The sequence below is a fragment of the Pieris napi genome, chromosome 1 (assembly GCF_905475465.1).
Source record: "Pieris napi chromosome 1, ilPieNapi1.2, whole genome shotgun sequence".
Taxonomy (NCBI): Eukaryota; Metazoa; Arthropoda; class Insecta; order Lepidoptera; family Pieridae; genus Pieris; species Pieris napi.
Genome location: NC_062234.1, coordinates 9,252,085 through 9,277,907, shown reverse-complemented (window position 1 = coordinate 9,277,907; position 25,823 = coordinate 9,252,085). Strand labels below are relative to the sequence as shown.

The following is a 25,823-nucleotide window of genomic DNA, read 5'->3' as shown; positions in this document are numbered from 1 at the left end:
TTACATGTAACCAATTATGTGTTTTCTATATAAGCCAGTCTGAAAAGAACTAAACTTAAACACGTCGTCACTTTTTGTATCAAAGCCAGTTTCTTCACTTGGTAAAGACAGATCCATTTGTGTAAAGCCAGGGTTTGATCTCATGACCTCAGAGTTGAGGGACGTAGGTATAATCTAACGGCGTTGAAGTATTTCTTTACTTACTTTTATTACTATATACGTCCCACAAAAAACATTTCATAACGTAACAAAATTTTACGTTCAATAATAAATACAAAAAACTTTTATTCCAAACTTATATTATCCGTGGTCTAATAACTTTCTGAAATACATATGACAACAATAATGATAACGGAATGAATAATAAAGTGCCACAACAAAGGATTCTTTACAGGATTTGTCCCTTAACGTGCCATATAAAACATATTCCGATGACAAAAGCGTGTCGCTCGCCTATTTGTTTCATGTTCTAGAGTAAATTATGTAGATAAGCGAGTGAATGAAGGAAACTTGCTCAGACTGATGCAAATTAACTCAACCATCCTTCTATTTGACGCTTTTCATCAACTGAAAGTTTGAAACAGATATGAATAGCTTATACAAATTAACATGATGGCTTACAATATATTAGATTTCACTGCCAGAGGGTACATTCGTTAATTATATATTAAAAAGCTCCACGGCTACATCACTTTTGAGCATCGGCTTTGAGCTTGAAGTTTCCTCGCCGTTTAACTAGACATTGTTTAATAAAGTGATCCGAGCTTTTCTATGAAGATCACCACGGCACGATTGAACTACTATTGTAATATTACCTCAATGTACTGTCTTGTTACATATCTTTATTATGTAGTTTGCCAGTACCTGAAAGAATTTGATTATATCATTAATAATCCGGTCAAATTAGACTAAAAAATAGGGGTAAGGTTACAATAATTCGCACTTGGCTGAATATTGGTAGGATTGCTCAATACACTATTATAAAGGAAATGTGAAAAGTCCTCATCGATCCGGCACGTGCAAAAAAATTTACTCCGGGCCAAAGATCACAAAAATGGGTTTTTCGCGATTTTCAGAAAAATTGTAAGTTTTATCATAAAATTAGTTTAGACAAAAATTGTAGATCAGATAATTATCTATAAAAAATGTCTAAATACTTTTTTCCTAAGAGCCACCGTTTTTGAGATATCACGATTCAAAAAGTTAAAAGAGTTGTAATCGTCATAATATGTATAAGTACACCACGTATATACATCACTGCAGCCGTAATACAAGCAAAAATATCGTTCTATCGATCAGTGTGACTTACACATATAAAATATGAAAATTTCGGGTAAAAAAAAACCCAGTCCTTTGTTTTCTACGCTAGTGTAACCTTCAGCAACATCGCTCTGGAGTGAAAACACGTGTTTATTGTAACCTATTTTTTCTAACCTATTTCGTGCTGTTGGAAAAGACTGGGGTTGGAAGTTGGTCGACAATTCATTAGAGCCAGTTCAGACTTTACTTCCACCTGCACCAGAAAAACTACTAAACACCATTTTTTGCAACTGTAAAAAGGGGTGTAGTGCTAAATGTGGTTGCAAAAATAGTTGGACTGTTTTGTTCTGTAGTATGTACTAACTGTCAAGGCCGGTCATGCTCCAATGTTGAATTGCCAACAATTGAAGATTCATTTGATGTTGACGAAGAGACATGCGATGTGTCATTATTGGGACAATTTATTAACACCCAGAATGAAGAAGATAAAGAAGAAGAAGGAGAAGAAGGAGAAGGAAGAGAAGAAGAACAAGAATAAGAGAAAGCAGAAGTTAATGATGATTTAGATTCAGAAGGATAAATTTTCTTATTTTTTGTAATTTACACCCCTTTCATCATTTTCAACCCTTGTCAATATCTACAGTTATTCAATAGTTTCAAATTAAACAGAATCATAAAAGATCAGTGGAATAGGCCTACCGGGGAAACCACATTAAAAAAAAACGCTAAGTACACTACCTCAAAGGTGGCGTGGAAACGTGTGCATATTATGACGATTACAACTCTTTCAACTTTTTGAATCGTTATATCTCAAAAACGGTGGCTCTTAGGAAATAAGTATTTGGATATTTTTTATAGATAATTATCTGATCTACAATTTTTGTCAAAACTAATTTTATGACAAACTTACCATTTTGCTGAAAATCGCTAAAAACCCATTTTTGTGATCTTTGACTCGGAATAAATTTTTTTGCACGTGCCGGATCGATGAGGACTTTTCACATTTCCTTTATAATAGTGTATTGAGCAATCCTACCAATATTCAGCCAAGTGCGAATTACTGTAACCTTGGATGTCTAAATTGACCGGACTATAAAGGTCACTCTTACTCTGACATTGACGCTTTCACTAATTTTTGTTAAATATACACATATTCATTGAAAAATAAAACTTATACTCATATTTCTCTATAGAGTACATATAATATAATAACATATATTATATTATTAAATCACCTTCCCAGAAGCATCAGATTTTTAAAGGCAAGTCGTCTTTATAATTTTTAAAATATATATATATATATACGATATATAAATATTTTAACTGTTTTTATTATTATGTCATTATAACTATTAATATGATATTAGCATGCATATTTTAATGTGGCTGAATGTGCTTTTTTTGTCATAATTAATCAATCTAAATGTTCTACTTTCTTTGCAAATAAATGTTAACATAAAATATTGTTTTCAAGTCGTCACTAAACATTTGTCAGAAACACGAAAAATTTATAATTACAGCGTTTGCTGTCGGTTTATAGAACTTCCCTAAGAAAGCACTACAACTGAGTGTCACTTAACTTATGACACATCGACAAGGCCAAGATGTAATAGAACATAAAAACATAAGAGTCGAATCATATTTTACTATTTTTATTATTTATAGATAATTATAGCACGACTTGCCGAAAACTATATATAACAACTAGCTGATCCGGCAAACGTCGTTTCGCCATGTATATCATTTATAATAAAAAAATAGGGGTTGATCGTAGAGGGGTGAAAGTTAGGGGTTGTATGTATTTTTTAATGCTGTATCATAAAAAAATAGAAATTAAAAATTTTGTCTAAAAAATAAAAATAAAAATTTAGGGGTGGACTACCCTTAACATCTGGCGGGCTGATTTGTGAATCTAAACCATTCCCAGATCCCCTTGAAGACACACAAAAAATTTCATCAAAATTGGTCCAGTCGTTTAGGAGGAGTTCAGTCACATACACACGCACACAAGAAATATATATATTAAGATTATAAACGTGTGAAAATAACAATTATCTTGTTAACCAATTTATTCAAATTAGGTTAAGCTACTTAAATAATTAATCTGACAACTGTCCATAACTTCCGAACACTTGAAGTGAATGCAAAAGTTTTATAATTATTTCAATTAAGTAGACACTCCACAGTAGGTCGCTGTTCAAGTTGTTTGCTAACGAAGCGACGTCGACTACCAAAAGCTCTACACTTTAAACCATCAACTCCCTTCGAAAATATTGTCCCAGCTTTTTATCCTCTTGTTTGAATTAATGGTTGTAAATGTACTCGGTAGCAAGGTGTCAGGAAAACAGTTCAAGTTGGGACCGCTAACCGCATTTGTTTGTAGAATGTCTACTGGCGTTTCCAAGTGTTTTTGTAGGCTCTTGGGAGAAATGTAAAATAAGCACTACTCTATATTGGGTACAAATATTTATACAAACGGGAGTGAAATTTTTGATATTGTTTAAAATTATTTTTTTACTCTATTATATAGAAAGAAAGTTTTTAGTTTTGCAAGTCATTTCATTTTAAAATTCAATAAGGGTTATTAATATAGACATTTAAAATTTCGAAAGCTTATCTGTATGTAGTTATTAACCGTAGCCATGATTACCGTAGGACTTTTCAAAGATGTTTTAGTAATCCCTTGAAAATCAATCTCGTTTTTTAAAATTGTACTACTAATGTTTATATTTAAATAAAACCTATTTATTTTCTTTATATACATTAAATTAATTTTCCATTTAAATATACATAATTACTATAGATTTAATTTGATATTAAATCAGTCAGATATATTTTAAATGATAGAATATTATGTGTAACGAACTATTTTAAAACATAATTCACAACAGAAAATATTTATTATTCGTTTGATTAGCCGCTCATCAGCATCTATCACAGTTTATAGGTTTTGGATATAGAATTTAAAATTGATATTTTCACAGTGTCGTCACTGGAGGGCGAGATAGTGAACCTGACGAAAGTGACTCGCTCCGAAATGGGGGCGTATTTATGCATCGCGGCAAACGGCGTACCACCATCCGTCAGCAAGAGGATTATGCTCCACGTGCATTGTAAGTCAATACATGTTAGATTAAGGAGCGCGTTAATTAGCACCTCAAGTTATTTTAATTGTATATATTGTTATTTGGGATTTATCAACATTATCATCTCTAACATTGAAGGTTCTATTAATCTTCTTTGCTTGAATATATTATCTTGGGTAAGATATAATATGCCCAATTAATTTTATTTTAGTTTTTGTTTAAATACACACAAACGACTGGTGCCGAACTGATTATTAAAATAGTGTAGTTAAGTAATCCATTATATGTATTAATTATAGGCGAAATAATGTAATGGCTACAACAGTATAAACACGATTAGATTTTTGAAGTGAAACTTCTTTATCGGGGTTGGAAAAAAATGTAGTGTAACATTTTTTCGTTACGCGTCACATTTTTCCGTTACGCGCCATCTTTTGAAGTGAAACTTCTTTATCGACGTATGGGAGAAATTTTGTAGCAGGTTACGCGCCATGTTGCTTTTTGAAGTCAAACTTCTTTATCGGCGTTGGAAAAAAATTTACACACATTTGTCACATTTTTCGGTTACGTGCCATCTTTTTCTTGTCCCTACCACGGTTGATCCGAAGAGATTCGAAGCCATTAGTAACAAAAATATATAATAACGATAACATGGATAGTAATACTAATAATTCTATTACAATTCATGAAATTCTGTAATAATCTTAGTACTACATAGTAGTACAGTAATAAGTTAAAATGAAATAATTGTATTTGTATTCATGTCTATGATAATAAAAGCCTTTTGTTAAACTTTATCTAATTTAACTTTATTTAACCAATTTCTGTAAAGTTGCATATAGTAGATCATTTTTCGAAAGATAAGGTCATAAAGAAGTTTCACTTCTTACATGTGTACACCTAGTACACGCACACATTTTTTTAAATAAAAATCTTATATCGGAAATTGCCTGAGCTTCATATGTATCAAAGTGAAAGATTAAGTTAATCGTTATATTCAAAACGTGAATCAATTCATCCGTCGATGAAATCAGTTCACCTGTACGCAAAAAGCTTATCGTTTGATCTGTAAGGGTAATTTATATGGAGCTATTCAATGCTCGGTTAGTCGGGAAACACTGTTGGGCCCGACATCTCAAACACGTAAGCAATTGGGAGATTTTCGTGTTATCACGTATCATCTTCGACACGTGTCTTGCATTTGAATTGGATGTTTGTATTCGTCCCGCGCTTGCCCTGTTTACTATCAGTTTGCTAAAGATCTACTCATAGTGATGTTCGGTTTATTGAATTTCAGCGGAATGTTTGATGTATCGTTATGTTGGTCTATTATAAGGGTCGTCAGACATAAGTGATCCACTGCTTGCTATTTTTGTATAGTCCAAACCCATTTTGTTTTTTTGAATCTATTTTTTTTTTAATTTAGAATTACATTTGGAAATTAATACAATCTCCAAACGTATGTGCGTAATGAAGTACGGCATACGTAAACTCTATAATGTGATTATTTTATAAAGCTATCCCAAATTTTAAATTACTTTTTTAATGTCCTTTACAAATATTTTCTGAAATGTATAGCTTAAATCTTAAATATTTTTTTATTTTGCACATACAAAGCCGCGGATATCGGTCTATTTTCAATTTATTCATTTAAGGAATCACCAATTTCAATATTAACATTATTGTCTGTATCAGGTTATAAGCAAAAAATAATAACCGTAAAATTGTTGCGTTGTTCACGTGTCGATGATTGAATGCTTTGTCGAAGTATTAAAAAAAACAATTTTTACCCGCATTGATGGATTATGTTACCGCTGAATATCGATAATATTATTTTTGTTTTTCATAATAACAGACTTTCATATTTATATTTTATTGTGTATACATTTTTCATGGTGACCTCTTTTTCTGACATTATCCAAATTGGTGTATATTTCTCACCTAAAAAAACGCAGTGTATTTCTAATGTTAGTTTAAATTAATTATGTTAATTATACTTATTATTTATTTTAACTATTACATACTGCACTTGGTATTGTACAGTGCACTTAAGCCGGATGTTTTGTGTAGAATTTCCGGTAAAACTAAGATTGTTTCGAATAGAGTGAAGAGTCAAAATATTAATCTACTTCACGACGAACCCGCGTTAATGATTTTATTCACAAGATTTCAAACTAGTTTTATCTATACTAATAATTGTGCGACTAATATCACAATAAAACAAAATTGCTTCAACGTTTAAACGCAAAATTTTCCGCTACGAAATATACTCCCAAACTAATTGTGAATGAAGTAATGAGAGGTAGATAGGTATGTAAATAGCGTTGAACACAGCAGCTGTGGTTCGATGCACCTAATCACAGTTTCGAATTCGGGTAATGTTGTTACTATCGTCATAGCGTACCATACATGCAAATGGAAACGTACCTGCACTTCTACTGTGCGAACGAGCGAACGAGAATAGATCGAGATAAAACATTAATTTATCCAGAGTGCTGTCACTGTTTCGACTGTTTTAAAGGATTAGCACTTGAAACTGATTCATTGATAGGTTGCACAACTTTAGTGTTATAAAATTTATTTTTATTTATACTACTTACGACTAATTTGTATTTACAATTATCTTAACGTACAAAGTAATAATTAATAAATGATTAAAAAGAAAATGAAAACAATTTAAAAAGTTTGGTCCCTGTGGCAGTGTACCTTTAACGCTGGCAGCATTTCCTTCTTATTCTTATTCTTTCTTTAGTGTTAGATTTTTATACTATATTTTGAATAATAACCAAGGGCTATATATAAAGTTTTGGGCCTAAGATATCTGCTTCAAGTAGGTGAACCGCCTTCAGTGCCTGATCTGCGCCTCTTTTTTGATAACTCACGATATTTTCATTCAGCCTACGAGAAAAGTTAAATGCGCAAGACAGAAAGTCAATTTCTGCTTAGCCGCGGAATGAACCTATGACCTCATAGATGAAAGTAGCACGCAGCAGCCGCTACAACACCTCTCAAATATCATTCAGGGTGCATTAATAATTAGAATTACGAAATTAATTACTTAGACAATATTGTATGCAGATGTCTGAATTGCAGGACGTATTTATGTGTAAAACTGAAACTACTTAGTAAGGACTAATATACATTAAAATAATCCAAGTATTTGCTAAGCACGTTGGAATAATTGAAGTCTTGAGATCTTTTAACATATTATAAAAAAACCCTATGTTATAAAAGTATTATAAGTGATATACAATGCATTTTTTTATATGAAAAGACATATTATTGAAATAATGAAGGCGTAAACTGAGTATAATAATGACCGTTAGTTTTTAACATATACATTATTAAAAGGTTAAATATAGGTTAGCCATCAAACAAAATTAATGATAATAACATCATTTATTTAACCACTCGAGATAGTTATGAGATGTACAAAATAATGTACATAAATTAAGAATAAGGCTTTGAAATGTTAGGAATTAGAAGTCCAGCATTTCTTTATTTCACAATCTTTTTCCCAGTGTAAGCTTTAAAGTAACAAACACTGAACATACACAAAGTTCAAAACGTACTACTATACTTTTCGTATTAAAAAATCTCTTTAAAATTAAACCATGTAATTCGTACGTTTTAATTGAAAACCTTAATTAATCGTTCTAAATTCATGAATCGACTCTGTGTTAGTTCGATACGTATTAAAGTTTTTCGTAGCACTTCACAACTGCACCGGACGCCCGAACGTGTTGTCCACTATGTATTTGCATTCTGTTATTGGCATTTCCGATGTAAACACGACTCTGATTGGATCCTACCTACGTATAGTAGCTAAGTGGCGCGCAGATTGATCAGCCAGGTTAAGCGAAAGTTGTCGCAGTCGCAGAAACATGATGGGTACATTTCTTATCCGAGGAGGATTTGTATTTTCTGCATCGCAATTTTACCAATAAGTAATTTTATTTGTATCCTGATAACTTAATTTATTATTTTATTCAACTTACATAACACAATTCTAGAGGATACAGAATTAATACGTATCGCATAAATTCATAGTTTTATTCTCAAATAGGTTCTGTTCTGTCCAAGCTAAAACATTCATTCCCTTGCATCGAACCGAGTATCTCCGTAAAAGACACATTACGAACAAACCGAATCACGAACATACAAAAGAAATAGTTTAATAAAGTTGCATAGAAGCAGATTTGAAAGTAAGCCGCGCAAACGTGACTCTTTTCTTTAAAATTGCCTTTGTTCTGTTTATGTAAAATGAAACAAAGTTGCATTATGGTAATACATTTACGTAGCCTAATATTTATGCAAGTCGGTTAAGCTCGAGGTCCGACTCCGGTAAGATTTGTTGTTACGTGGATTAAAAACCTGTATATCAAATTAAAATTGTGCCTTTATTATGTACGACGAGATAACGGTTATTATTGCATTTATTTGCGAACACAAAACACGTAATTGTGTTTTTGTTATTTGTACTATGCACTATTGAGCTACAGTTGTGCTGTAAGCCGGGTTCGAATTTCAGTTTCTTACAAACGTGTCATTCTATATTATGCGCAATTAACTTATTCGTAGGGTGAGGAAAAACATCGAGAGAGACTCGCTGTACCAAAAAGGGACGTCGTGTGTCTATAGACTATAAATAAATATGATCAATATTACAGATGCAAAATTTCCAGGCCAAGATCTATCTTAGTTTTGTTTTAAGTTTATGTTATAGATTGCACAACAACTGTCTATATATGTTCATAATACTTGAATCGCATTATAATTTTGTAATTTTAGCCATCCGTGGTGAACTTTCGTATGAAAATGTATCAAGCGTTATTTATATTACAGAACCCAGTTAACCAGTAACCCAGTACCCATATTAAAAATTCTATTAGTATATGATCAGTGGCAAAACATTAAAAATACTAGTGGAACTTCAACCCTTGGTCTTGGCCTCAGATTTCTGTATTTGTTTCGTGATCATTAAATTCTAATGGGCAAGTATAGGTTAATCAGTCTACTGTGGTTCACACACGGTGTCTTTTTAGTGTAAAGCAACCCGTTTTACTCACGGTATTTTTCATCGAGCGAAGACAGTAAATGCGCACATTGAAAGAAAAGTTTTTGGTGCGCGGCTTTTAACCTACTACCCCAAGGATGAATTCGCACGCTTAAACTACTAGATTAAAACACTGCTCTCAATGTGCTCTCAAACCCTACCAATAAAGTTCGATTCCGATTTGATAAATATTTAGAGGGAGACATACTAAAAAAATAATTAAACGCATTATCTAGAAGTAATTAATATATGCATATAATAATAACGCAATTGTCAATTTACTACCAACATTAGCATTCAAATACTGACAAAACATTGTAATTATAGCTAGGAGCAATTGACTATTCGGAGTTCATAGAAAACGCAATTTCAACCAAACAAACAAACTAATACAGGAACCCTTCCACTCTGTTTAATTACTTCGCAAAGAATGCGTCGCGTTCACCCGATGAGGAGACAAAATTAACGCCCTCAAATATTTAATTTAAATTTCCCTCTTGGAAACAAATGGTCCTCTTGATAACAAGTGACCTGCAACCACGCATTTTAAGGCATTATTTGTGACGTGAAAAGAGTGCTGAAGGTTTTTTCATATTAAAGTACGTTTAACTGACGTTTGAGCTAAAAATTAAATTTCTTATAATTCCCAAACAGTTATTTTTAGTTAAGTGAGGCAGTAATTTATGTTTTTTTTAAATTACGTGATTCAGTAGTACGGTAATAGCAAGAAAAGCGAGTTTCTACAACTTAAATACAAGGTATGTTTACATGTTTTTATAAATAAAAAAAGATTTTTGAATCAACTGAATCACTCGTATTTAACAATTTTAACTAAAACGTCACTCATTCGTCTCTTTCTGTCAAATGGGGTTTATTCTGTGATAAAATAGGACCATTTTATATGATTCCCATTCGCATTTACTAATCACTATCGCATCGTGATGTATATGTATTTATTGACAAAGCTTGTACTCCGTTAAGATAAATAAAATGCGAAGGTAACGCTGGCCAAAGACGGACCGCATGTTGCAGTCAAGACCGGCTGCTGTAGACAGCAACCGCTTGGTCCGTCTATGGCCACACAGACCGCTACAAGCGGTTACTGCCGACCGCGCGCCACTCCCTCAAATAAAATAAAATACTAACTAATTCATCAAATGAAACCACGGACATTCTAAAGTAGTTGATAAACTTTTTAGTGTCTTCTCTCAGCTGGGGATACAAAGTATGAAATATTCCATGCTGTTCTCTTGATTGTAGTATTGGACGCACCCACATACTACGGTGTCTTCTACGCCTACGCTTGCGTAATAATAGTACAAGTAGCAGTGTTTCTTCATCGAATTGCATCTTGTAAATGAACTCGCATCAGTATTATTTTGCGGTCGAACACAACTGCTCCAAGCAGTCGTAGCCGACTGCATTATGCGGTCGTGATGAAGTCGTGTACGACTTCAACGCGACCGTTCTACAGCAGTCGGTCTTGACTGCAAAATGCGGTCCGTCTATGGCCAGCTTAAGACCTTAGTAAAAGCATTATAGTATTAAAACTGATTGCTAACAACTTAAAGGTATCTAGAGAGCAGATCAAGCTTAGCCTAAGCAGCTTAATCCTTAATAGTATGTCTTTGGTTTACGTAAGTATTACACAATTATATTTGGTCTTAGGACATATGACCATATATCTGAATTTCGCAGGCAGCTGGTCTACCTATTTGACTCAGACGTGACGCTCATCTCCTTGAACTTCTAAACTCATTCTCTTTTCAATCCCAAAATCCTTATCTTAAAAATTTATTCAAATTCTCAGGTCCTTATAACTATATGTTATGCATCTCAAATAGATGCTTTTTGAAAATTCCATCTCACAGCTCATCCTTCTTAGACAATAAAAAAATGTCCGCCGTTAAGTTGTCGATTCCTGAATCCATACGATTGTCTACCCATCTAACCTCTTTTAAAAAACTTCTACATAAACGATTCTAGCCATCTCCTATCAAGCTCAATTGTGACTTTTGTAATTCATATATTTTCTTATTCATTTGTATTGCATTGTAATTAATGAACCGTGAGATTAGCTTTTAATCTTGTTATTTTATTTTTTTAATATTTATTTAAGATTAAATTTGGTAATTCTATAATTTTCTAGTGTTATTTGTAATTTTATTTTTGTTAATTTGGTTATGCATTTCAAGTATTTTACCCTAAATATTTCATTTTTATGAGTATTTTTAATTACTCGGGTTGCCTGGAAAAGATCGCTTGTTGGCGATAAGATAAATAATTTATTTATTTAAGTTTAAGTAAATAAATAAAACTTGTTTAATAAATGTGCATTTCTGCAATCATGGTCAGCGGGAGTCATTCATTGACACGAAATTTAGAGTTATGTAAATAAAAGGTCGCTTACATACCGTAGAATTATAATTTAATATAAAGAAATTACAGTGAATTTGTTAATCCCTTTAAACCAACCAAGAAACGTTCGTGGTTCTAAGATATGGGTAAATACTCTGTAACGCGGTCGATTTATTTTAGTTCATTCACAGACGACTTGAAAACACGCTAAATTAGTTTAGAAAAAGAAACTGAGAGAAGTGAACAAATTGTTAGCAATTTGCATACGTCCTCCTTGAATTAATTAATGTTACATTGAATTGTTTACACTTTATCTAGTACTTTGTTGGAATTGTAATTATGAGGTGGATTAAATACATGGCAGTAATTGTTTGAAAAATATAAGACATTTTATCATAATTTTGCTCTTTAATTTTTAGTTGTTTGTACTTATTAAGAGCTCTTCTATTTAGTACTTAACTTAGAATTGCTACCAGGATTAAAGAACCAAACTTTTTAAATTTATTTTATGCTTATGTGCAACCTAAGTACTCGTTCTTCTATGAGAGTAGAATATAGTTTTTAAAACGTTACTAAGAAATTACTTTTGAAAATGTTATACCTATTTTTCATGTCATCAATTTACCAATGTAATACGTAAATAATAGCAGACACTTGGGTACAAACAAATTGTTGTAATAGCTATCTAGAACAGGTCTACAAAACAGCAAGGAATCGAAAAGCGTGTGCACCGCTCGGTTAATCAAACTGTCACTTCAAGAATTCCGCGCAAAATCCTTCCTCGGAAAACTCGCCCTAACTTTTGATTGCTGTAGAGAATTCCAATCTACTTATATAAGAAAATTCGTAAATAGCACCTTCTAATTTCATCACTTTTTATCTCTATAATCGGAACAATAAAGTCTCAGCTAATTTTATTTTATTAGAAATTCTTTGGGTCGAGTTATTAATTACAACAAAAATTCTGATCGTTCAGATTTTGTTCGCTAAATTGGCCACTCGAACTCGTAAAAGCCGTCCAAAGGATCTTAACGACGGTCAAAGAGAATAACCGCAAATAAGCTGCAATCTAAGGCCGATGGAGAAAATTCCTTTTTCCTTAATTCACTCTAAACAGACTTCAACGGACAAAGTATGCTTACATTTAATGTCTAAAACTTGGTTATAATTATATGTTTATTTGTTAAGTAATCATTTTAATAATGATGCCCAATTAAGTTGACTTTTTACGCAAATTACTCAACTTTCATACCCTTGCAAATACGAACGTAAAGTTGAGAACAGACGGAACGGACACTTTAATTTAATTGGGAACAAACTATTACGAGACTAGTCAAATAAAACTCAACTCAATACAAACATTTGTAATGCAGCCAGTTCTCAGATAATATTCAAAGTAAACACCTGACAGTAGCAGTAAGTTCTCGAAGTGCTGTACCGTAACTGTGCAAACACCCTGCGCGAGCGGCGCGACTAATGTGCATACTTGCCGGATATTACGCAAATTCACTTCCCTACTGTGTAACGAATATTTTACACGTATCATATTGTTTTATGATAGTAACTAATTTGGGAGTCCTCTGTTTGAAGTTTGCTTCTCAATTCTAAGCGAAGTCCCGTGTTCTCGAAATGGAAGAGAATATTTAATACATCATGACGACAGACATAATGCTCCATTTGAATTCAAATCTTAAAGTAAAATGTTCATCTTAATTTACAATAAAGAATATGAAGGTAAAGAAATTTAAAAATACATTATGGGCCTTAATAATTAAACATGTTTGAGATTGTTTTTATGTTTTCCTAGTGACACGAGGATGGTAGGAACAAAAAATACACTGGCGCTTTAAGACCGTAATCAAATCTAAATTTAATTTATTCATATTGTAAGTAACACAATGTACACTTATAACGTTAATAAAGAAAATACTTCTAAATTTATTTACATAAGTTAGTAATAATAATTAACTATGAAATTTTGCGTATTGTATTTAGTTTGACAGGATAAATTGTTGAAATTAGAATATAAATACGTATTAGTATTAGTTACTGTCCACTAATACTGCTTTGCTCATGAATTATAATTAATTCTCGCTATAATGAAACACAACACTGACATAACATTAATGACAATGTGACAAATGCAAATTCATTTAATATTAATGATAAAATATATTATTATTGGTTCAAGCTTTTCGAAAATTAGTCGTTATTGATAGCTCTTCTATGAGTTTCACAATGCTTACTGTTACGTCAAAATTATGCAGATGTTAGTGTTTAATAACTAATTTTAATATATATATTATTTATTCAATGAGGAAACATGACATACAGATCCCAAATACAACATATAAAAAAGTACAAGTTCTAATTTTAGAAGTGTCCTTGAATTGTTGCACAGATAAGGAAAAATGTTTTTATGTAAAAGTTACACAACAAAAATAATCTGAAATATACTTATAATGTAGATACGAAACTTAAACACAGCAATTTAGAGTATAAAACGTTTATTTTAAAATGTACTTGAAAGCAGTATAGACCAGTGCAGATAGCCTTTAAAATAAATAAAAAGTGAAAAAAATCACAGTAGGATGAAACCCATTAGAAAAGGAGGGGAATATGATCAAAATGAAAGGAAAAATAAATTACGGTCGATCTGAGGTCGGGAAGGGGTAGGGGGGGAGTTTTAAGGGTAAAAAACGGTTTATCTCGAGAAGGAGAACGGTTTATCTTTAGAGAAGTAAGGAAGGGGATGACAGGTCTGGGCGTTACTGCATACGATTTTTTGCGTTTTCTGAGAAGATTTACTATGGTAATATATATATATTTTTTTACCATAGGAAAGTAGAGATTTCAACGAACTGAAAGCACACCAACTTTTTGAAAAAAGCTGAAATTTTGACGTCAGAATTTTCGATTGAAAATTAGGATGTTTTTTCGATATTAATTCAAAATAAGGTGAACAAATAAATATTTTTAATCAAATAAATTACAGTGTATTTGGGACATAGAAAGGTAAGTTTTCACCAAATTTCGTTAAAAAAAAAATATTTTTGTTAAAGATAAAAATAAAAAACCAAAAACTTGGTTTTTTGAATTTTTCACATAAATTTTGAGGTTATGTGAAGAATGTGTGAATACAAAAGTTCTAGATTTTTTATTACCTCCAACTTTGCCATTTAACTTTCTTCGATAGGACTTTTAGTTTTGGCGGAAATCGAGATAAACCGTTTTTTACCCTTAAAACTCCCCCCCTACCCCTTCCCGACCTCAGATCGACCGTAATTTATTTTTCCTTTCATTTTGATCATATTCCCCTCCTTTTCTAATGGGTTTCATCCTACTGTAATTTTATTTGGTTTCAAAAATTATCGGCACTGGTCTAGTAGGTGATCACCAAAACATTTAAATATATATGATACACAATATTATAAACAAGAAAACATATACATTTGATAAATTTGAGTTAATTTTAATATCACCCAAATGAAGTGTCGCTTCAAAATATAAGAAGTTTTTTTCTTCAGAATGTATGAACTGGAAGCAAACATATACTAAAACATATTAATTAGTTTTGATCACAAGCCATAAACCATAAATAGAAAAGACAAGTGAATTCAAAAATTTCAACATTATTTCAATGTTTTTTATTATATGAAAAAAAAGTTCATAATAAAATCATAACAAAACAGTGTTAAAACGTGTCACCGTAGTTTAAAAAGTTTAAATAAGCAAAAGCTATATTAGTTTCACGAATAGTAAAAATATTATGCGGCAAGTGCATGAACGTTCAGTTATATGAAATGCAAAACCTTTTCCAGTATCTGCATAGTAACACACGCACACAAACATTTCAACGGCAAATGGAAAGTTGTGTAAACAAAAATGCTAGTAAAACCTCAGCATATGCGAATCGCGGTACGGCACTCGGTTAAAATGTATCAAAACCTAACAGGCTAGAATGTACCGTATTTTATGTATGCAAACATCAAAACTGCGTGGCGAATTTTGCTAATAGCAGTACCTACGTGGTAAATTGTACTTTATGCTGTACCGCAAACCACTCACTTATGTTTATATTTGCTATTTGTGAACTAAAATTAATGTACCCAAAAACTCATAATATACGTCTAGTTATCGGTAAAAGCTTTTAAAACGCTTTCACATCCAAACTTTTGCTCTTGTTATTGGAGCCTAATAGACGGCTTGATTAATACCATATCTATATGTACTTTTAACAAGATTTGTCAAAGAAAAATACACAAATATAATAATGTGTTTAAATTTTTTTTCTAGTCCACCCATTAGTACAAGTCCCAAATCAGCTTGTGGGCGCTCCGACGGGCACAGATGTCAACCTTCAGTGCCACGTAGAAGCTTCGCCTAAGGCTATCAACTATTGGACTAGGGAAAATGGTAAGATTTTTCGTAATTCTGCGCTTATGTTCTCTTTCCTATATAAATGATATAAACACACACATGGCAGAAGATTTTTTTTTTTTGGATTATAAATAATTTTTATGTTCATTAATTAAGTTACTTGGTACTTATAGGTCACTTGTTTCTAAAAACATGAGTCTTTTTTACACGCTTTATATTAGCTTCATCTGTATGTATGTATGTGTATGTACTCCTTCGGACTCGATTTTGACCCAGTTTTAACGGACAGATTTAATTCAAACTTTGCGCACGTGTCAAAGATCGATGACAATGCAATAATCCGAAAAAAAATGAAAAAAATTTAACTAAAAAATAAAAATAAATAATAGTTTAACAAAACTAAAAAACACGCTTTTAAAGCACATCAAACTAAAAAGTGAAAAATAATTCCTAATTTAGGCTGAAAATGGTTAATTATTTTTGCTTTAATAAAAAAATCTCTTTACCGTAAGTTTTTAATTATTTTTAATATAATTTAATAATTTGAATTTAACTGTTCTTAACTGTACATTGTGTTTTTCTTCAATTGTAACGCCATGTCACGCACATTAAAAGGCTCAAAACTTATTTACAATCTCTGTTTACGTTCAACAAGGCCGGTAGGATATTTTATAACCGAGTCGTAACTCATAAAGCTTATTAAGTCTCGGGCACGGAACTCAAGAACGGAATAAGCAACTAATTTCATTATTCATAAAGCACATTGAAAGCGTTAAAGTAGTCATTAAATGAGTCGTTTTTCATATTTCTACTATCCCTCTTTGACAGGGGCTAGTGTCTACAAGGTACGTTTTATGAGTATTTAAAAAATATTAGAAATTTTCATGTTCGCGTTTCATTAACAAAGATTTATTTCGACGTTGATTATGGAGCGACAATGTACATTATTAATTACTGTTAATTATGTACTAGCGTTTAATAATTATAATCCATTTACATTTTAAAAGTGTAATCCCTTCAACTTGCCCGGGCTAGAAAATGAAGAATGGTTAAGCTATTATTTCTTTATGCATATTATTTAACTTGCTTTTAAAAACTTAAAAGCTCCAAAAAAAAAGCGCTGTTTGGTTGATTACTCACACAGGTCTCTGAGTAGCAAAGAAGATAGTGTGCGTTAAGATATTTAAGTTTAAACTTAAAGAATTATAACATTTAAATTTTTTAAAAATAAACTTCAAGAATTGCTCTTTAAATTGACATTAAATAAAACGAGATTCAATTGATATTTTGTTTTTTTATTTAACATCTAAAAACGAAAACAATCTGAGACACCCGTTAGTTATGGGAAATACACCAATAGCATTTCCTGCTTTACGTGAGTATTACTCATTCATATAAAACATTTTTAATAGATATAAACACATATTTATTACATAATTTACTTTATTGGACGTTCGAATTGCATTACTATAGACTACTATACCAAATTAACAAATAGCAATTTAATATGAATGATTAAGACTATTTAAATGTTACGTTTAACACCATCAAAGGCGCATAGTGAAATAATTTTAAATTTACATTTGTTTCTGTTAAAGTTTTGTTTTAATAAATTTGTAAGTCATAATAATAATAATCCATTGGCACTACATCCCTAAATGGGTCATGGCATCAGATTGCATTCGTTTCTTCGATCATTTGTTTTGTGTAGACAGACAGTTTTCTGTGTCTGACATATGTCATTGATTTCTGAGTTTGAGCCATGCCGGTTTCCTTACGATGTTTTTCATCCCCGTGCGATGCAATGCTCACAAAGAAAGATTTTTGTAAAGCTGTGAATGGAACGCACGACCTCAAAGATGAGAGTCACACGCTTAAGCCACTAAGCCAACATTATAATACAATTCATATAAACTCTCCTATTGATTACCATTATGTATTTTCAAAAAGTATAAAGTTGCCAGATGTATGTTAGTATCTCATCAAGAGTACAATAAATATTTAAAAGGACTGACTAATATAATTGCAGTCCTGTAAAAATACGTGCTAACTAATACAAATAAGGCACTCAACCTAACAAAACGTTGGAAGGGGCATTACTTTTCGTTATAACGACACACCTGTGTTTAAACTTGTTTATTCTGTGCGCAGGTAGAATTTCTAGTAAAATTAACGTAGTTGAATCAAAAATAATACAAAAAAAATTGTGTGTTCAAAAGGTCTATACTGTTTTGCGTTATTACTATCAACTCTATAGCAATTATTCAATTATAACATTCGTTCTTCGAAGCACATATTAATCTAATATATAAAATTCTCGTGTCACAGTTTTCGTTGCCATACTCCTCCGAAACGGCTTGACCGATTTTGATGAAATTTTTTGTGCTTATCCGGTATCTATGAGAATCGGCCAACATCTATTTTTCATCCCCCTAAATGTTAGGGGTAGTCCAACCCTAATTTTTATTTTTTAGACCAAATTTTTAATTTCTATTTTTTTATGATACAGCATTAAAAAATACTTACAACCCCTAATTTTCACCCCTCTACGATCAACCCCTATTTTTGATTATAAATGATAAACATGGCAAAACGACGTTTGCCCGGTCAGCTAGTTATAAATATATATTTGTAAGATATACAACAGATAGTAAGACTATAGGCACATTGTCTATGTATAATTGAAAGATATTTGCGATTTTGCTTAATAACAACCATACAAACGTAAGGAGATTATCGTTGAAGCAATTAAAATTTATACACAATTATAAATTGGGACCAAAAATGAAACGCGATCAATACCGCACTTAATTACGTTACTCGTAATTGTATGCGCCGCGCCACTCGCTTTAAGTAAATTGTTCGAATGCGAAAAGAGCATCGGAAAGTACATTTTCAGATATGGTTAAGGACCTACTGCTATTACTACTTTAAAATATTTCATCCATTCCCGCAATTCTGATTATACCATATAAGGGGGAAACTCGGACATGGATTGAATGACGTCAGCGTTATTAGAGTTATTGAATTAGTGTCGATAGTGTTGAATTGTTTTTAAGGATGTGAATGTGATGGCGTGAATTAGCATTTGGAATAATTTTCATAACAAATAATTGTATTTTGACGTAGCTGAAATTATAAAGAATTAGGTCTGTAGACTTATGTAAAATAAATAATAGTCCAATAGGCCCTTAGCGAGTGCATATGTTGAGAACCGAGAAACGAGAACTAGTATTGCCGGATAATGCGTTACGCGAGCCGTTCACTAAAGTCCAGTTAGAAATACGTTACTTGCCGCAGCGACATGTGTGGCTACACCAGCTGCCCAAACCAATACAACGAATAAAACTTTTCAGCGGATTCTTTGACATTTCAAATTGTTCTGCGATTTATAGCTGAAACAGAATTCGATATGTAAATTGGAGAAATACATTTCAAGTAGATACCGTTAAACACTGTCTAAAGATTGTTTACGAATTAAAATTGATGATGCTTAGTGAAACTTAGCTGATTTGTGATTTTATAAAGTGGATTTCTAAAGAAATTTAATTTCAAATGAGGCGTTCAATTTTGGATAAAATTGTAAGACTGTATGTTCGCAGTAGAACAAAAGAACACTAACTAATAATATCAGTGATGCGACAACGTGACCATAATAAAATAAGCTAACCAGATGGATAGTGCAGGGCAGATTTAAGTGTAGTTACAAAGGCAACCGAGCCAGCCATTACGCGTGTAGACCGACCACGCAAAAAGCGGACCAAATTCTATTACCGGCCGATATGCAACAAAGACCGCTGGCCCGCCCCGCTTCAAATTGCTTTAGGCTACACCGCTATATATACTCTCCTATACCACAATATTTGAACAAATAAAATTCATATTCACTTTTCAATAACATTTGGTCACTGTCTATTTAAAAGCCATTTTGTATCGTGTTTAGTTAGACATAGGAATGGTCAGCCGGTCCAACGGGCTATAAATTGTGGTGAGTTACAAATTAAATTAGGTAATACATGGCTGTGACGAGACGGGACGAGCTATGGCGCGGTGGACACGGAAAGGGTGGACCTGACTCAGACAGACGTAGAGTGGACTTGATCTTTGTTAAGCTTTCGATAACAAGAAAAGTTTAAAGTTCTTTGGATCTAACGTCAATAGAATTCGAAATAATGAACTCAAATGTAAACAACATCTCAATATAGATGAAAACATACGCTTTTCAGAACCACAACCATTATTCAGTCTCTCGTTTATTCATACCATATTTCTATACGAATACAAAAAGTTGTCGAAATATTAATATTTATTGAACCTTAAAAAAATATTGGAAAGACTACCTTAACATTATAAATATGTACCTGGCATATGTAACTACGCTGCTTATCACGATCTTTGTAGAAACGCGACAAAGAAGTATACTTATTAACACACTAATTTAGAACGCCTATATAATTTAATCTATGTAATGAAAAAAAATATATATTTAATCGATTTTAATCGATGGTTTATTAATTTTGTATGATAATAAACAAAGAGGGCGTAACTGTCGCAACCGGGCACCGTCAAGGTGTCAGTTGCAGTAAGCACGCCACAGATTTGTGGTCAATTCAAGCCGAAACCTCCCGCCAGTGGGCTGGCTTGATGTATTTGACTTACTAATGAATGATCCTTACGATTAGTGACAATTACTATTTCCACTATCAGGCGTACTGCATGTAGCAGATTAAAAAAAGAATTTATTTTACACAAAGGATTTATTTAGAAATATACGTATAGATTTAGAAAGGCAACTGCTCGGTTTGAATCGTAAAATGGGACTGACTTTAAGCTAAGAGATAATTCTCATGGCAGTTGAATAGGAGAATGTAAGCTTGCTAAAATAAAGGTTGACATAGGGTGAACTACCAACAAGTGAATATATTGTGTCAAATAAGTATACATAAAAACAATACTAATACTTAACGAAACTATAGAAAAGATTGAGCTAAAATTATATAGGTTAGTGCGGTCATTATCATTGATTTTGTATCCTTAAGCGCTTAACTATTATTTAACTATAACAAATTAGTCCGTAAAATGAAGGCCATAAGTATATAAAGCTTACACAATAATTTCTTAAATTAACAATTATATCTCTAAATATCTAAAAACATCGTCAAGAATTCTGTTATGAAGTGGATATTGCCAAAAAACCGAGGAATTCCAATTTAATGTCGCTGTAATAAAATAAGCCTCGGTGGCTGTGGAAACGAAAAATAAAACTCGCCCGCACAAATAAACGGGACAAGAAGAATGCAAGCAATTTTTAATGTAGAATAGCATGACCCCCGATATAATGTAGCGAGTCAAGCGAACAACCCGGCACACTCTTTGCACATTTTAAATGCTTTTCTTCAGATAAGATGATTAATTGTACTCATCGCGATTACTTTTTATTAGACATTGTATTAATTGTTTTATGGTAATTAAACGCACGTTTTATGCCTTCAAATATCCGCCTTTGTGATAAAGTAGATAAAGCACGAAGAATGGAGCCCTAGGTTAATTACTTGCTAACCAATTTTTTTTTACATATATAAATATAAATTATTAATAAAATTAGTCTGTTTTATGAGTAGTTATGGTACTTTTGATAACTACATAATATATAGCTTTGATTATTATAGTAAAGTTTTTCATAGTCTAGAAAAAACTTCATTACAATTACTTTACCAGTTAAATTATATATAAGAGCTTTAAATGACAGTCACTATATCGTTTAGTGTTTATATACATAATTTTAATTTTTTAGCATATTAACTTTAAAGAATTGCCTACATTTATACAGTTGTGAGGTTTCACGTCAAAGGCACGGTATTGTTCAGCAGAACAAAAGTAAAAAAAACGAATAAGTACTTTATAATCGTAAAGGTGGGAACTGACCAACGTTACGAGGTGTAATGTAACATGTAATGTAATGTTACACAGCGAGCATTCGTGCAGTCAGTACGTCGTGTTGCGGAGAAACACGACGTAACACGACGTACTGACTGCACGAATGCTCGCTGTGTAACATTACATTACATGTTACATTACACCTCGTAACGTTGGTCAGTTCCCACCTTAACCTTTTTTATGAATAATTAAAAGTATTCAAACTGAAATTGAATCTTTAATACAGGTCTTGATTTAAGTAATAAAATTAGTACATATTTTATCATGTATGTAACGTATATTTGCACATCAAATCATTTAGGAATGAGAAGTCACTGTTACGTGATTGTTTTAAGAGAAGTGACATGTATCTTTAGGAAATTAACACACAATGATAATTTGTATCAAGATAATCAATTGCACTTTATTTATTTATTTTATTTATTTATTTAATTATAAGTAATCTTACAGCTAACATACATAATATTACAAAACAAACACAAATACAGTACAAAAAGCCAAAACAGATTACATAGATAAACAATATTATATAAGAAAAATGAAACAAATAAGCGCTTCAATAGAAAAAATATATACAGAAAACTGAAATTTAATATTTAAAACAAAAAATAATACCAAATACAACCTAAACAAAATTCGAGTCTTCCCGCCCCTTCAAATATAATCTCACATGTTCCTTGGTGAGGTGGAAAATATCAATATCCTCATAATTAGTGTCATAGTTAGATAAAACCCGAAACATTGGTGAATTATGCAGGTAATTCGAGTTCGTACGAGGCACATGGAACAATTTTGAGTGTCTTGTCGCATATTGAGAAGGAATTTTAAAAGAAATTAACGACAGCAAATAGAGGCTATCGATCCGCCCATTAAGAATAGCATGTAAAAAAAGCAGGTCTTGCTGACTTCGCCGACTTTCTAATGAGTCTAAATTAAAATAATTGCAAGAATGCGCATAACTATCGAAGCATTGGTATTTTTTAAAACTAAGGAATTTTACAAACTTTTTTTGTATATTTTCTACTGCTTTTTTATACTTTGTATAATATGGAGACCACATAACACTCGCATACTCCAGCACGCTTCTAACATAAGCAAAATATAAGCTTTTAATGCAATGTATGCTCGCTATATAAAATACGATATTGAATTATTCAATTAATTTAGATATAAAATTAACTATCACCTATAGACTATGTTAGGGCAAATTGATATAAACGTTGACTAAGCATTGTGTGCGAGTCATTACTATTGTCACGACACACGAAACAACATATTTCATATCGATAAGCAATATTCGGATGTAGCCGAATATAAATGATCGGAAAGGTCCTATCGAAGGGTGAGGAAATAACTATATCAATAATCGACTAGTTTCATGTTATCGTGTTAGGATAACAATGAGTTTTGTTCTTGTGAACGATATTTTTTTATAAATAATTGAAATGATGAATTCTCTAAGTTGTAGAAACTTAAGCTTAAGCTTAATGTTTGATAATTATTTGATAATTGATTATTGAAATCTTGCCTTATATTTATGTTTCCAAATTGTCTACAAAATGCTAACTAATATGTGATATGTAAATGAGATCGGTCTTCTGTGCCTCTCAACGCAAAACTCATATGGAACCCGAGTACTCGCGGAATACACCGTTTTTAATGCTATTTTGTGATTTTTAATGCCTTTTTAATTCTTTTTTATAACTCTCATGAATGTCCTTTCATGAAGAACCCGGTACGAATAATTTCCTAGCGAGATATTCCGCTATTTACTTTATTTCTCATACTAAATATTTGCATAATTATAAAAAAATATTTTGTCCAGGTGAAATGATTATTACTAATGACAAGTACCAGATGAGTGAAATCAGCAATACGGCGTACAGTGTTCAAATGCGTTTAATTGTACATAATATTCAAGACACTGATATGGGAGGCTACAAGTGTATATCCAAGAACTCCATTGGTGATGCTGAAGGGACCATTAGATTATATAGTACGTATATGTTTTCTTTTTTCTATGAATGTTTCAAATTTCGAATAAAAAATTTTAAAAATTTAAATCTTAGACAAAGATTTTTTTCATGTTTTAAATTTAGAACTTTTGGTTAATTTAAAGACCAGCTAAGAAATTTAAATACAATAAACGTTGATATATATAATGAATTCACTACACATAAATGTTTGAGACAAGCCAATTAAAATCGTGAAATATTCCAGCTAAGCTTGCAGTGAAATCTCATATAATATGATATTTTCTTTTAGAAATGGAGCTACCATATCTTAAATCACGAGTCGAAGACACAGAAACGAATTACGTAGAGACAAACGATGTGCGGTCCAGTCTCCAAGGCCCGCTGCGGGAAGGAGGGCATCGTACTGAGGACGCGGACTTCCTGGGAGGTCGACCCTCACCCGCTACGTCTTGTCGAGTCACCCCACACGCGATTTTCTTACTAACTGCCTTAGCTCTCGCGTGCTAAATAAACTATTCTCAATACATCTATATAACTAAAGAGAATTTCTGTTACAACTAGCTGTTACATATGAGTGGCTATTAATTCGTATATACCCAAAAAGCGAATTTAATATGGTATTGTGTTTTTTTTTAATAGTGAATGTGCTTGGACTTCATAAACACTAAAATGAGCGTTGTAAATGCTTGTGTACTATTTGAGTGAACTATGTGTATTTAACCTTAAAACTGCTCTAAGCATTTTGATGTAAAAAAAGCTTTTCTTATAAGTTATTAAAATTATCCTTGCGTAAAGGAATGTATGTATTTTATTGATATTTTAATATGTTTGTAAATAAGTATATTTTATGTATTTCAGGGATTAAGTTTTACTAGATTTTGCATGTATAGTGAAATGTAAACAAATATAATTAGACATGTATTTATTGTTAAAATTAATGTTGTTGAATTTATTAACTGTCATCTGTTATAGAACTTGACGATGTAGTTTTAGTTATCAAGGGTCCTAATTTATTAATTGAAAATGTAAATATCGTATTACATTATATTGATACGTACTTCAAGACTTGAGCAATGCCGAAATAGACAAACTGTTTGACAGCCTTTGAAAGAAGTTTTTATATTACGTGTCCTAATTCCTTACTTCAAATTTATACATATATATTTTTAGTTGGTTGTCAATAAAATATAGTTTTAATTTCTTTAATTGATGAATCGACAAACCTAACGCTTATATTTGTGCAGATTTGTTTAATGAACATTAATACTTTAGGACTCGGTTTTAGATCCATATAATTATTTTTGATTTAACATAAAGCCACTTACATAACGGCCATATAACAAGTGTATAAATATTGCCTGCGAAGTAAAAATATATACATATATGTTGTGTTTTATTTATTGTTTGATGGGTGTAGAGTGACGTGCGATATATCAAAGTCATACGAGATCCATATTTTATATTCTGTGGTAATATTTTAAATGGATTTCCTTTTTTAAATTTGGAACAAACTAACTTAAGTAGTTCTGGCTTTCAAAAAATTTAGCATTCGTATAATTTGTTTTCTGAACCGATTTTGAGAATAATGACGATCTAAGACCTATACTTATTCATTAAAAGGTTTCTTGTTCTCTACCTTATAAGTAATTCATAGGACATTCATCCGTCTTAGTTAATATTATATTTGAAACTGTAGTATTTCTATTCAACCATATCTTATTCAATCGTAGATTATCGGTCTTCATTAATGTAGAATGAAATCGTTATCCC

General features: G+C 31.8%; 1 protein-coding gene across 2 annotated transcripts in view; it reads left to right on the top strand.

The window, feature by feature from the left end:
* LOC125053228 (lachesin-like) overlaps window positions 1–25,437 on the top strand; it is a 56,683-nt gene extending 31,246 nt beyond the window's left edge. For both annotated transcript variants that reach the window (XM_047654486.1, XM_047654478.1), the window contains exons 6-9: window positions 4,245–4,373; window positions 16,057–16,176; window positions 23,903–24,073; window positions 24,343–25,437. In XM_047654486.1, the coding sequence (XP_047510442.1) occupies window positions 4,245–4,373; window positions 16,057–16,176; window positions 23,903–24,073; window positions 24,343–24,560 (638 nt within the window). In that variant the 3' untranslated portion in view covers window positions 24,561–25,437. The remainder of the gene's footprint in view (window positions 1–4,244; window positions 4,374–16,056; window positions 16,177–23,902; window positions 24,074–24,342) is intronic.
* Window positions 25,438–25,823: the final 386 nt, after the last annotated feature.